We start from the raw sequence: 15,178 nt of genomic DNA, 5'->3' as shown, positions 1-15,178 counted from the left end.
GCATTTAGCCAGGGATCATAGGGCACAAAGGTGAGGACCCTGACAGGGAGGGGAGGGAGTCAGGGTAACAGTGAACCTAGGTATTTCTGGATTAGTGCAGCTTCTCTGCCAGGCAGAGAGCACCTCGAAGGTGGGAATCGTGGCTTGTTCATCTCTGTAGCCCTGGGGCTGGTCTCTGGTCATGCATCTGGGTGTTCAACAAATTACTGATGAGTAACTGAAGGGGGCAGCAGGGAGCAAGGGCTGCAACAGAGGAAGAGAGAGAAAGGATATAAGGCTATATTCTCTATTTTTCCCCTGGATCTGTGACTCTCCTACGGCCACAATCAAATAGACTTAATCACAAGTGAAAAAATGCCATTTATTGCCTGCAAGACAATTAGGAAGAAGACTGAGGGGACGGCATGAGATGAAATATTTATTTGATAAGTCATTAATATGCCAATTTAAAATTAAAGTGGAAACATCCTGGTTGAATGACTTATCCCTTTAACTAAAATTTTATTGTATTTAATTATTGCCAACACAAGGAACTTTAAAATTTGTAAAGGGTGCCAATGCCCCCGACTTGCAAATTCTGATTTCACTTTCAAAGTGACACATTCATTAACATTCATGAGAAGTACCGAAGTTACCCCCAAAGGGAGCCAAAGCCATCAGGATGAATTAGGGGGATCTGGGGACCCCACCAAGAAGGAGGCCTACTTCCCACTGAAGACTTTTTTGTCTCATTTGTGCTTTCTTTCACCATGTACTACTTACCTTAAAAAACACAAACTTTAGGGGATAGAAATTGCCTGAGAAATTTTATTTCCACTCTGTAAGACAAAATGAAAATTCACACAGAAACAGCAAAAAGTGATGACAGTGGGGCAGAGAGTGAAACCACTTATTGATAAAGCTTAAAACAAATCATAGAGAATGCTGTGAATCTGGGATATTGGGGGTATAAGCCAGCAAGGGGCTGACAGATGTTTGCAATAAAAATTGTATCATCTACATACTTTACCTAATTTCTGACTAGGACAGACAGATTCATGGCAGTCAAATGATCATGCTTTGGAAATTTTATATCCATTATTAAGTGATATTTCTGTGGATTTAGGATCTTCAAATGTATTTTTCAAAGCTCTTCAGGGAAATAAAGATTTAAATTAGTCATTTAAGAAAAAGTAATTTAACACTGAATCTTGTTCATTTTTTTTCCTTTTCAGACGAATGTAATTGTTAATTCTGTATATCCACATGGTGGTCTTAGAGCTACATCTGTGTCAAAATCAATTCTACAAGCAGCAGGAGATGAAATAGAAAGGGAATTTAGCCAAAATATGACTAAAACACCACTAGATTCCCAGTTGGTACTGGTCACAAAAGGATTTAAATTGCCCTGCAAATACGTATACCATGTGTTGTGGCCTTCAGGATATTCTGAACAAAAACTGGTAAGGTCAAAATAAATTTATCTTTCTGTATCTCCAGAGTCTATGTAGTCTGTTGAATTTCCATCCTGTCATTACATTCATGAAATGTTATTGTCAAGTGGAATAATCCCCATTCTCTACTACTACTGTGAATACCTGAAATACTAAACAGGTATTGTTGTCACAAGTTATCTTAAGTTTAATTTAAAATATCACCTAACCCATGTCTAAATTTTAAGTTGACATACCGCAAATAGACACAGAAACATCAGGGCTCCCTCAGTCTGCACACTTGTTCACCTCACCGCACCCAGTGACCCTGTAGGCCTTTTCCTACGTGGGCCTGGGATTCAGCCTCTCCATATCTCCTGCCATCTGTTAAATTCCAGGGGGACCTGGGATCTCCCATCCAATACCATTCCAGTCAAATCTATCGCCTGTGGTGTCTGTGCCTGTGGTGGAGCTTAGCTTTCTGCCTGACTCTACAACTGAGGGACATAAATTACATGCATTAAAGAATAGGGGGAACCTACTGACAAGTGGAGAGAGGGAAACTTAATCCCCTTTTCTACCTTTGTCTATCTTTATTTTGTCTCCATTTCTGGTCTTCTCTTGTTTAGAGAGCCCTCAAATCCCAAACTGGTCCTCCAGTCACCCTCTACCCCTCAGTTTTTCAAGGTCCTTCTACATTAGTAAAACCTTCCTACATTAGTATAACTAATATACTAGTATATTAGTATAATGTAGGAAGGTTATTAGATAACCTTCCTACATTAGTATTCAGTTTGAATGTTGAAACATTGATGGAAGTGTAAATCTGCCCCAAAAAATTACATAACAGATCTTAATGACATTAAATAAATGTTGCTTACTTACTTTAACCTCTACCTCCTTTATTAAAGCTCTTTATGTTGACCCAGAAGTGGCAGGTAAGTGGGGATAAACTGAAGGTTGGCTCTCTAACCTGGGGAGAAGGCTACATAAACTGAGGGAAATCACGATGCTCAGGCGTCCTGAATGGCACAAAATGGACCACTCAATTACTTCAGTTTCTCAGCCCTTTCATTTCTCATCATCTAACCTTATAGCTATAATGGGTTCCCTATGGAGTGGTACCTTTCCTGTTCTCTGAGGAGGGATGGACATGGCCCTGAGGAATAGTGGAGGCTGGCATTTTAAAATATGGGCAGGATTAAGGGGTAAGTGAAGTCTTATTTTTGACTCAAGGCTGATGTTGAATTTGTGTTTTTCCTGCAGACACTGGAAACTGCAATGAGGAAATGCTTGGAAAAATGCCTTGAGCTAAATATAACTTCCATTTCCTTTCCTGCCCTTGGGACTGGAATCTCTGCAGCAGCAGAGATTATGTTTAATGAAGTTTTAATATTTGCCAGACACCATTTGCAACAATTAACTGTAAAGTTTGTGATCTTCCCAAAAGAATGGCAGTTATATAAGGTAAGTTAATGTCTTAGAAATGTCCTGCAGTTCGTTTGTTCATTCATTCACTCAACAACATCTGTTTAGTATCTCCAAAGTAAGACATGGGGCCTGTTAAGTGCTGTACAGCATGGTGATGGTCTAACTTGGTGAAATTTAATTTTTATAAATTGCTCACTTCTGACCTAGTAAAGAATGTCATTGTACAAGCCATGTTTACCCCACTACCTAGCTTCTCTCTTGTCCTTTGTTGGCATTTATTCTTCCCTCCGCTCCTTAAAGGTAAACAACCTCCTAGTTTTATGGGGTCCTCTACTCCTTCCCCTTCTCTTTCCCACCTCCCAGGCTGTCTCCATGTGGGGGGTGGTTGCCATTTTCTCTCTCCCTACAAGGAAACAGATTTGTTCTATCTTGTTCTTTTCTGGAACAAGTGTAAAGGTTCTTATTCCTCTTGCTGCCTCACTAGACACAGGGAGGTTTGTAGTGTTTACTGATTTCCATTGCTGACATCAAGCTATCCATGTTACATCATTGAAGAAGGAATTGGAAAGAGGTGTTCACAGTGGGGTCTCATGAGCCAGTGTAAGCCAGCTCCAGTACACCACTGTCTCATCCACAGCTGACCTGAAAGATTGGTGAATTACCCAATGAAGTAGCTTACCTTCTTGACAAAATTAAACATCCTGTCATTCGAATGAAGTTCACCAGTCCCTCCCCGCCCCCAGCAGAGGACTGTTACTGGGCCCAGATAGGTGCCCTGAGCACGTCTCTGGACTGTCCATAAAGCACCACATCCCTGTAAGAGGAATTAACCACAACTAGAAAAGAAGGCTCTCATTCTCTTCAACATACAAACAAAAATGTAAATGGCGGTTCAACAATACAGAAAAGATCAACCACAGTCTGAGGGCTTCCCCAGAGGCTAATAATAACAGTAGTTGCCATGAGTTGCATCAGCCAGGTACTGTGCCAAGAAGAAGCTGTCTCTCTTCATTCTCCCCTCAGTCCTATGATGAAGCCACTATTGTCATCTCCATTTTACAAATGGGACCAGAGGTTGATATGTACACACCAATCCAGTGGCTGAGCCAAGATTCCAACCTGTGTCTGTTGGTCTGACCCCAAAGCCTGTGTTCTGAACCACTAAGCAAAAATACAGAAAAAATAACTTGAAAGATGATACAGCTTCCAGTTTTGTAACTCAAAGGAGAAGATTATCTTACAAAGTAATTTATATTATACCCTGAACATTGACCATTCCATCAGGCTTTTTTCAATGTTAACACTACATTATATCCATGTAGAAGTATGACGTGCGTGTACACATATGTGTACACCTCTGGTCTTCTGCTAAGCACATCTTTTCTTCCTAAATAAGTCTTTCAGTGAGGGGTGTATGTTCAGAAAGATCAGAGGGCAACTTACGCAGTTCTTCACAGGGGGCATTACCTTGGCAAGGTCCCTACACTCCAGAAAATGGATTTGTCAGGCATCTAGAGTGGACCTGACTCAGGAAGACCAACCAATTACTGAGCTCACAATAAAGTGATACTTATGTTCACACACACATGAATTTCCAGTTCATGGATGACAATGAGTAAATAACTCCCCAGCTGACTGAAATACTGTGTTCGCTAGTATTTCATGATGATAAGGGTCCTGGGTGCCACTGAGTATCTGTAAAAGGCAATGAACAGTCATTCATTTGGTTATTTAACAAGTATGTATTGCATATCTACCTTGTGCCAGACATCATGTCTCAGAATAAGGAACTCCTTACTAGGAACACTCCTTACATTCCTCACGTGAGGTGTTAGTCATTCGTGGACAGAGCTGGAAAAACTGCCATTTGGATCTACTTTTCCAGACTGCTTGCAGACTGTCTGCTTGTTATCCACACCCTCTATGTTATTGATGCTGATTAAGGTACAGTTTTCTTTCACATTCAGTTCAAAAGCCTTGCCTAAATGATTTCTAACCCTGCGACACATACTGACTTTTAAGTGACTTTGGAAGAGAGCTGATTTTTATCCATGTTGTGTTTGGCAGCTGTTATTAGTCTGTTTATCAGCAGATAATGTTATGTCATTTGTTTTGGAGGGCAGGGAAGTTCCTCCCTGTTATGACCTCTCCAGGTACTAAATAAGCACGGTAAGATTGAGGGCTTTTATGCTCTGTAAATAGCAGCTGCAAATATAATTTATGAAGAAAAAGTACTACAGATTAAGAAACTTCATTATTAAAGTTCAGACGCAATGAAAAATCTAGTCTTTACCTCATTATTTACCATCTTTTTCAATGAAGAATTACTGCCAATTGCATCAACTTTAAACAAGGAAGACCCTGGGCATGGTGGTTCCAAACCCTAGGAGAGATGAGTTTTTTCAAATAGATACTATGTTAAAGGATCTACCTGGCAATATACATAAATCTTTGTGTGTAGACTGTCACATACTAATAATTATAACAATGGCTAACATATTGAATATTTATAATATGCTGGGTACAATTATAAGCACTTTACAGGAATTGATCATTTATTTAATCTACAAACAAAGCATGGTGTGCGTATAACTTTTTAAAATGAATTTGTTTTATTGATTACAAGAGCATCTGCCTCTGTTTGTCTTCTTCAGTGACATATCCACAGCTTTAGTTCAGTGCCTAATATGCAATTAGCAGGGCATTAATATCTATGAATGAATGAATGAATGAATGAATAAATGATATTTTGCCTTGGGATGTACCTTCTCCTTTTTTTAATGCCAGATTTTAAGGTGTTTTTTTTTCTTTTTCCATTTTTCCTATACTTGTTTCCCCTACATGTTCTAATAGATTGTAGTGCTGCACTTGCTGTTCCCGAGGACTTTCCTAAAGGCTGCTTTAGATTTGTGGCAGTGGAAATGGGGGATGACAGAGTGGTTGAGGTCAAGTATGTGAGTGTAGGTAGAGAGAGGGATTTTGATGACAGTGGCTAAAAGCCCCACTTAGGACTCTCTGCTCTGTTTTGCTTCTCGTAGGTTTTCAGCACTGAAATGGAAAAGAATAAGTTGAAGCTGCAGGGTCTCAACAATTACCCTGGTGGTGAGTAAGAAACTCACGGATCTAGAAATAGAGTCTACCACCATAGGCTCATTTTATTCTTGATCATCCGAACTAATGGAGGGGAGAAGATGAATAAATAAGCCAAACATGTTTCATTGTGCTCCTGCCTGGATACCAATGTGCTCTATACCTGACCATGATTCTATTTTTGCTCAGTCTAGTTTCATGATATGAACAGAGAGAAGCTAAGTTGAAGTAGGTAATCCACAGTGTGGGTAGTTCATTCACAAATAGATGTCTATATTTTTTTTTCATAAGCTTACTAAGCCAGTTACTCTTTCTGATTTGAATGGAGTGCCATCTAAATGGAGTTACTTATTAGTAATCATAGAAAATACATATCAGTAATACCAGATAATAATAAGTGGATTAAACCAATGCTACCCAAACCTGAGTAATCATTGGGATTGTGATGGAAACTTTAAAAGAAACGAACAAACAAAAATATGTATGGCCCAACCCTACAGATTCTGATTCAGGAACTTTGGGTCTGGGCCAAACATGTATACTTTTCAATGCTTCCTGGTCAGTTTTGCTGCAGAACCAGGTCTGGGGATCACTGGACTAAACCAATCCTGGTAGTTGTTGGAGAAGGATTAACTTTGTCTTATAACTCCATTCCTGTAGAGGAGTTTGAGTGGACTGAGGTGGAATTGTGTCATGACAACTAGGATGTGTACTTCTGAAATAGTCTTTTAATCCACAGTGTTCTATAGATGTTAAGAACACCAGACATTCAACCAGCAATAGAAACTATTAGGATATTTTCTATTAGGGTCGAAATGATTTGCTTATACCCTTTATTAGAAGAGTTCACTTTTGGACATTCAGTGTCCAGCAGTGTTGGAAATGAAGGAGAGGGAACTTGAAGAGCTCTGGCCTGTGACTGCACCTCTTATGAGCCTATTTATCTATCTGTAAAATGGTGATAATGACAGATGGTTGTGAGGATAACTGGAGATTATGTATGTAAAAATGTTCTGTAAATTACGAAGCATTAAACAAATGCCAGGGGATAAATAATGAATGAGAGGATGGCCAGACTCCCCAGGTGGCCTAGAAGAGGGAGAGATGCCCTTTGACTGGAAGGGAGCAGGAATGGCTTCACGGACAAGATGGTTCTAAGTTGGGCTTTGAGGATGGCAAGATTTCCAATGGCCAGAGTTGGTGGGGGTAGGGCACCCAAAGTGAAGAAAACTCACAGAAGCAAACAAATGCACTGCATGTTTGGGAAACCACAGTGACTCTAGGGAAGTTAGATAGGAGGAGTTTTAGGAGAGGATAATATGCAAGAGGAACATACAAATGTCCCTATATCATTAATCTGAAAAATGGGGCCAGGCGTTGCCATTTACTTCAGTAATTTTTGAGGACATCGATAAAGGAATTATAGTACAGGACAGTAACAGACATTAATAATGATTAATGATGATGATCTCAGATTATTAAGGAAAAGTTAAACTATTTAGGAAGGCAGGGAAGTATGTTTCCATTATAAGTATTTAACTAATAAATAGTTAAAGTTAATTATGTTTTGGTGCTAGAAGAGACTCCTTTAGTGATTTCAATAATTTAGTTACCTAGAAGAACAACTCTTCTTTCCTAATAATGATGGATAAATGAAATATCACCATGCATTGTTTTTATTTTCTCCTAAAAATAATATAAGCTCCCAGGCAGAACAAGCGTTTTTTAAAAAAGTATGTCATCAATATAAGAATCTCTGTCACTTCTTACTGTTGTCTAAAACTTTGGCTTTTATTGTTACCAGAGGGAGGCCATTCTCCCCCTCCTACTTTTAGGTATGTCCTGGTACTTTTTCATAGCTCCTGGTACCACCCAACTGCTATATCAGGGGAAAAGATGCTAATGACCACTACTGTCCTGAGATCACTCACTGGGAAGCAGAATTGTATGAGCACTGGAGTCAGGTTGCCCACACACCTACCAGCTCCCTGGCCACCACTTACAAGTCCTGTAACTATGGGCACGTTACTTAATAACTTTCTGAATCAGTTTCCTCATTTGTAATATGGGTCCTACTAATAGTACGTATTTCATAGGATTGTGAGAATTGAATAAAATAATACATGTAAAGCACTTAGAATAATGCCTAGAAATATTAAGTGTTCAACTTACTTTTTCCCCTCAAAATATGTTTCTGAGATTTATCCGTGTAGTTAAAGTTTACTCCTTTTCATTGCTATAATATTCCATTGTTTAGCAGCACTGAACTCCAAATGTTGGTTGTGGAGGTGCAAAATGTCCTGTCATATACAGATAAGATATAAAAAGGAATCCCAGGTAGTGAAATTATGGGTATTTCTTTGTTTCATTATACTATGATAATTTCCAATTTTTCAAAAATTGGTTTTATCTATGGCTTTCAGAGATATTTGATTTTAAACCTGGTGGTAACAAGAGTTTACGGAAAATCCCATTCAGCAAGAAATAATAGTTGGTTAGCATCCAGGATGAGATTACAAGGTGAATTCATCTGTAAACTGACAAATGCAACACAGCAGGGGCAAGACATGATAAGCTAAACTCTGTGTCCCCAAGGAGACTGTAAACTATACATTTAGATTTTCTTTGTACCCAGCAAAGCTCTCAGAGATAGGTACTTAATTGAAGCTGCTACTGCTAAGGATGCTCAGGGCAAACAGTGGCTATGGTGTTTTGTTCTGTACTGGTTTAAAACCCACCTGCCTTCTGTGGTTGCTTATGATAGTGTTTTCAGTCCCCCAGGGGACCAGAGAGAAGAGAGAAAATAGATTTCCTGTCCTCAATCTGATGGGATCCAATCAGGAAAAGATAGATGAGGCCCAAGCGTGGATCCAGAGGATACTGACCCTCCAGGACTACCACATCATTGAGGATATGCATATCCTCTACCTCGGGAAAAAGAAACATGACTATTTGTCTCAGCTTCAGAAAACCTCATGGGTCTCTATCTCAGAGATTATCAGCCCGGGAAAGGCACATTTAGAGATTAAAGGAGCCCAGGCTGACCTCATTAACGCAGTTATGAACATTGAACATATGCTGTGTGAAGTTCAAGAGGAAATGGCAAGAAAAAAGGAGCGAGTCCTTTGGAGCTTGTCAGGTGAGTAACTTTCAGTTAAGTTGGAAAGTCAGCCCTTCCAACTTTTGGGCGTGAGCGTGCATGTGTGTAAGTGCGTGAGAGATAGAATGGAAGAGGAGAGAGAGCAAACCATGCTGGGTCTGTTAGGCCATAACTTTTATAACTGTTTTTTGGCTCTTTCTACCAGCAGGGTTAATTATTAGTAAATGAAAACACACACACACACACACGATTGGGTTTACTGATGATGACATGGATTGCCTAAGAGGCAATTATGAGGAAAGCCCAGGATAACCCAAGCCCAGGCTCTAGGGAAAAAAAGTACATCCCGAATTCTGCAGATGGAGCATTCAAATGCAGACACATTCCACCTACTTAATTCATTTCTTTAATTGAGTTTTATTGCAATTATTTATTGCTGGCAGCGTTAGGAGCCCTAAAATTACTTTGAGCCTTCCCGTCAGAGTAAATTTCATTGGTACTGTGAGGTCCACTCAAGTATCACTCATTCAATGGGGCAAAATCCATCGGGATGACTGTGGGAATTTGGGTCTGGAGAGATCCTTTTAACTCAGCCCTAGAGCTAACTGGGAAATCATACCATTGAAAATACTGCCTTGGGAAATTGAGGCTTATTTCTTTCATCTATTCAACTAATATGTATTGCATCCGTGTTATGTGAAGCATTGTGCTAGGTGCTTGGGGTACAGTGATAAGACGAACATTGTTCCCACTCAAAATCTAACTGGGGAAACTGAGAGGTAAGCAGGTTAGTTATGAACAGGAAGGTGAAAGTGCTCTGGAAACAACTAGGTGAGGCACCCAACCCAGACTTGGGAGGTAAGGGGAAAGCTTCTCAGGGGATGTGTCACAAATGGAGAAGTGAAGAATAGGTAGGAGTTAGTAAGGCAAAGAAAGAAACTCTAAAGAAATCAGACCATAGCTGGGCCTAGGTTATGCAAGACTTTATAAATCACATGAAAGTATTCAGAGTTTTTCTTGAAACAAGTGGAGAGCCTTGAATGATTTTAAGCAAAGACAAGGTCAGACTTGTATTTTAGAAAGATCACTGGTTGTAACATGGAGAGTGAATTTAGTGCAAAAATTCAGATGTAAAACTTCAGAGAATGCCTTATTTTCACCATGTGTGTGTAAAAATAGTTCAGGCAGATATGGTCAAAGTGAGTGGGAGTTTGCAATAAATGTTGTATCCATAGTCCACAGAAAACCCAGTGTCAAAAAACATGGACAAAAATAATACTCAAGAATGAGACCCAAGATTATGATTTCTACTTAGCTCTTAAAATGTAGTGAATGTGGGTCTTTAAACTGACATTGACACTTCTCAAGAGAACAAGATAGAAAATAACACTGATCTCCTGTAAAGCTTGTGGCATTACTTTAACTGCATTCGTAAAGTTGGCCCATTCTCCTAGCTGTTGGCAATTTAGTCATGTAAGTCCCTTGCTCTGCTGCAAGGTGGCATTTTTTGGGAGTTGATGACTAAGCATATTATTCTACAGCAGCGTTTCAGAGGTTCATAGAGACTCACCCCCTCTTAATCAGGTTAAGATCTACATTAACAAAATGGATAATTTTGAAATGAGTTATTACTACAGGGAACATCAGCTATCCACCAGAACAGTATGTTTTAAATTATAGAAGTTAGGCATCTCCTCTTTTATGGTTCTCTTTTAATCCTTCCTGGTGAGTGTTTCTGATAGCAGGACTTTGTGGATCTTTGAGTTTCCGGTGCCCAGCTCAGTGCCTGGCATGTAATAGGAGCTCAGTAAATGTTTGCTGAACTCAAGAGAACTGAACTCTAATACTGTACTTTATAAATGTGAGCTATTGCTCTCCAGATTTAATTTACAGTCTCTTCCTTTGAAATGTCTTGGCTTTGGTGTTCCTCTGCTATGGAGTTATGTTCCTCCTGCTTTCCTGCTTTCCGGATTTACAACTTGGCCCTCTATAAGTTTCTCTGAATTTATCATCTGCTTTTTGTGGTTAAATTGAGCCCACTCAATTAGATAATGTGCTAGGGATTAGGTCATTTTAGTATACTTGGTCTTAAGTCAAATGGAAAGTAAACTGAAAGAAAAGAAGCCTTTTTTGGGGTTTTCATATGTCCACCTGTGTATTTAGTCCAGTAAGGAGGTTCTTTGGGCAATAAAAGGTTGTCCCTTGAATGTAAAATAGGAAAGAAGGAAAGAAGTTAAGGAAGGAAAGAAGGAAGAAAAAGAGGGAAAAGGAAGGAAGGGAGGAAAGACATGACACCATAAACTATTAATCTCCAAATTTTGTTCTTCTTGGTTGGGTGGCCTATGAATAACATATATACTAAATATTCTGCCTTGCCCCTTACAGAAAGCACTGGTGAAAGCGAGGTTTATAATCTTGGATCTGTACTTATTAGCTTTGTGATATTGAGCAAGTCACTTAACTTCTCTGAGTTTCAATTTCCCTATTTGTAAAATTGTGTTAATTATTTCAGTGGTGGTTTGTAATACCCAAATGAGGTAGAGATACAAAACTGTTTTGAAAACTTTGAAGTGTTACGTAAATGTCATACCGTTTTCCATCACCCCTTAACATTTTCTTATGCTTATGTTTTTTTGTTGATTGGCATCCTGGCTAGAAATACAAACATTTCCTATTAGCAATACTACTATATATCATCATTACAGCATTGATGGGGGGAGTATATATTAATGCTCTTTTTTCTCTTATCCCCTCAGCTTCATAATCCAAATCATCTGAGGACAAATTTATTTACTTACTTACTTACTTATTTATTTATTCTGTGGGAGATTCTGCCTCCCATGGGATGTAACTTTTTTTCTCGAGCTCTATTATTTTATTTATTTATTTATTTATTTATTTATTTGGCCGTACCCCGCGGCATCTGGAACTTCCTGGACCAGGCATCAAACCTGAGTGCCCTGCAGTGGAAGCGTGGAGTCTTAACCACTGGACCACCAAGGAAGTCCTGAGGACAAATTTATTAACCCCCTATTTTATCCTATGACTTCTCATGGTATTACAGCTGTCCTTGAATGTCCGAAACATATGAGGCATACAAGTTAAACTGCTTATATATTCCTCCAAATTTTTATAATTTGTTTCATTTAATTTCTGTTTATTTATTTATTTACTTATTTGGCCATGTGGCACGGCTTGCAGGATCTTAGTTCCGTGACCAGGGATCGAACCCAGGCCCCGGCAGTGAAAGCACTGAGTCCTAACCACTGGACCGCCGGGGAATTCCCTCATTCAATTTCCTTACAAACCTTTCCCTCTCACAGAGCACTGAGACAAAGTTTTATGTTACTCATTTTTAGGGCAGCAGACTGGTCAGCAATCAGAAAACCAGAATCAAATGAAGGAAAATGCATTTTTGAAATGCCTAAAGCTTTCAACTCGAGAAATTCAGGATCAAAAGAAACAGTTTGAAGACTGTGGTTTGCGGGTTATAAAGGTATACTTAATTAAGGGAAGAATTTGACTTATCTGCTATCACTTGGTTCTACAGCCAAAAGAAAAACTCACCTGCTAATGACTCTAAGCTAGCTGCTCAATGACCTGGAATCCTAGGAATTAGTCTGAAAGGAGGGCAGGGATGGGCAGGTATGAGAGGTATAATTGGAATCAAGTGGTAGAAATGATGTCAGGATGTACGGAAGCATAGATCAAGACTCAGAGAGAAGCTATCTGCCTATCTTGAAGCAAAATAAAAAATGCAATAGCATTTATCACACTTATAATTATTTACCTATTTTTAGCTCTCACTAAACTATGAGCTTTAAGAGGGCAAAGACTGTGTCTGCAGCTGACCATTTCATTACCAGCAATCACATAGTGATTGCTCAGGGAATTATTATCGAAGAAGGGACAGGGAATTTTGAAGAGATAGAAGTCAAAATAGGAGAGGGTTGGGGCCAGGAGAGACTCTTAGGCGACTTTATATGAAAAGCAAATCACATGCAAAGTAATATACACATAGTGCCTTTATTTTTTTATTTTTATTTTTTTCCCACATGCCTTTATTTTTGAAGCAGAGTAGCAGGCAATTAAAGTAGCAGTTCTCCAGTTTCTTTTTCAGTTTTTCATTTCCTTGGGCTGTAGGTGGAGAAGATAGACAATGCGCTTCTCATGGCTGCCTTCCAAAGAAGGAAGAAAATGATGGAGGACAGAACCCATGGGAAACCTATGAGCCACAGGTTGTTTCAGCAAGTCCCACACCAGTTCTGCAAAATGGTATGCAGAGTCGGCTTTCACAGAATGTACTCGGTGCCCTGCGGTAGGTGTCAGTCCCTCACTATCGGGGTTACTCTATGTAGGAGTTGGTGAGCAGACATCAGCAGATGACTCACCACTAATAGCATTTGTTGCTTTGGTAAGGGGGTCATTTACAACTGGGATTTAGTGGTAAAGTTATTTGGAAAGGGTCATATTTAAATTTTTTCCTTCACGTATATTGTGGCTGGTGGCTTTTATGTTGATGAAAGTGTTTGCAGTAAGAGCTACAGTTCACTGTTTTTCCCCTTTCTGTGTTTGTGTCCTATCTGCCGAGAGCACCCTGGAGCTTTTTTTTTTCTTATCTCAACGAAATTATTATCAACACTACCAAACCACCTTCCTCCCTTAATTAAAAGAGCATTTTCCTGAATATAATAAAGTTGGTCTTTTCTCTTCCATCCTCTTCATTTCCAGTAGCTGCTGGCAAATGAATTAGGCATCATCTCAGTTATGGGGGTTCTACGTGTAGTAGCTTCTATGTCTCAGTTGTACAAAAATATTGCATACTTTACTGCTATATTTTCTCTTTTAAATCTCTCCATAAGAAGCTAAGAAGTTTAGTAATCATCATGGAGGATACTAGCGAGGCAGCTTAATTTTGCCTGGTCCATTAAATATGTGGCTTTTGATCCTCACCTTTCAAATACATAGCATGATCCTTGCTGTAGAGCCTACTCCAAGGCTTGATTTCTGGAAAGCAAAGGGTCTGGAAATCATCTCTTTGCCCCAGAGAAAACATAAGCAATACCCAGGGTAAAAATTGGACATGAACAATTTTTCACCTGGGGGTAAAAATTGATAAATGAATCCCCACCAAGAAGTCTTGGAAGTGTAACCAGGAAAGTGATGATCAGTATGATCCTTTCACTGGCAAAATCTTAAAAATTCATGACTTCCATTTGCTCCTAAACCCATTGTAACTGGCGTCTCTGCACTCCACCCCTGCCCCTTCTATTTCGACTTAAACTACTCTAAGAACATTACGATACTCATATTTTTCAAATCCAGTGAGTGCCCTCTTTTCAATTCTGTGGCAGACACTGCTAATTGCCTACCTAACGTCTGTGCACATATTTCTTCCCCAAGTAGCTAAGACGCACACCATCCTCCCAAGGAAGACTGTCCCAAAGTCTCATCTTGGCTTATCATCAGCCTCAAGTCCAGACAGTCCTTTCTTAAAGCTTAAAGGCAAGGTAATTGTCCTAATACTTTCATTATACAACGATATGAGAGGGAGCAGGAAAACCGCAATAAAAACTCCCAGTTCGAAAGGGGAGAAAGGAAAACACACAAGTCACTGGTCTATACCACTAACCACGTGCTGCTGGACCAGAATAGTATTCTATTCTGGGAGTGGAGTAAGACCCTCGTTTTGCACTCTGGGAAAAATCTTCCTTATGTATTGCCGCCCTTGGTCATTTCTAGGTGAACTGCCTACCAGGGGTCTATGGATTGCCCTAGGGATCTAGAATGCTCCCAGGCTACTGATAGCTGGACTTGTAGTTTTTTTCAGCCATATGATTCCTTTAAAAACTAAGCAGCATGAGGCCTGTTTGTTTCTGGTCAAGTTTGTGTCTTTTTAACCCAGCCAAATATCTTGTCTCCATCTAGTCTTTAAGCCTCAAGATTCTGGTCTTTTACCTACTGGCCTCTGTGCTGTGCCCACTTCCCTAGCCTTTAGCTTAACAGGTACTGCCTTGAGGGAATGCAGGCAATTCAGACTCAGCGGGAAGATAGTACTCATAATGTGACTTGTGCCAATGTGTCTGGTGAGAACGTTTAACTGAACGTGCCTGAGAAACCCTGGAGACATCATTTTTGTCACCAC

The 15,178-nt window shown here is 39.6% G+C and overlaps 1 protein-coding gene across 2 annotated transcripts in view; it reads left to right on the top strand.

The window, feature by feature from the left end:
* Positions 1–15,178, top strand: part of PARP9 (poly(ADP-ribose) polymerase family member 9) — a 31,660-nt gene that overhangs the window by 10,070 nt on the left and 6,412 nt on the right. Inside the window, exons 5-10 of one of the 2 annotated variants that reach the window (XM_061193163.1) lie at positions 1,215–1,442; positions 2,679–2,879; positions 5,882–5,945; positions 8,707–9,072; positions 12,393–12,529; positions 13,177–13,351. In XM_061193163.1, coding sequence (XP_061049146.1) covers positions 1,215–1,442; positions 2,679–2,879; positions 5,882–5,945; positions 8,707–9,072; positions 12,393–12,529; positions 13,177–13,351 — 1,171 coding nt within the window. The remainder of the gene's footprint in view (positions 1–1,214; positions 1,443–2,678; positions 2,880–5,881; positions 5,946–8,706; positions 9,073–12,392; positions 12,530–13,176; positions 13,352–15,178) is intronic. The other variant, XM_061193164.1, reaches the window with a different exon arrangement.

The sequence above is a fragment of the Eubalaena glacialis genome, chromosome 6 (genome assembly GCF_028564815.1).
Source record: "Eubalaena glacialis isolate mEubGla1 chromosome 6, mEubGla1.1.hap2.+ XY, whole genome shotgun sequence".
NCBI lineage: Eukaryota > Metazoa > Chordata > Mammalia > Artiodactyla > Balaenidae > Eubalaena > Eubalaena glacialis.
Note: the sequence above shows the minus strand (reverse complement) of the source record. Positions and strands in the feature narration are given on the sequence as shown.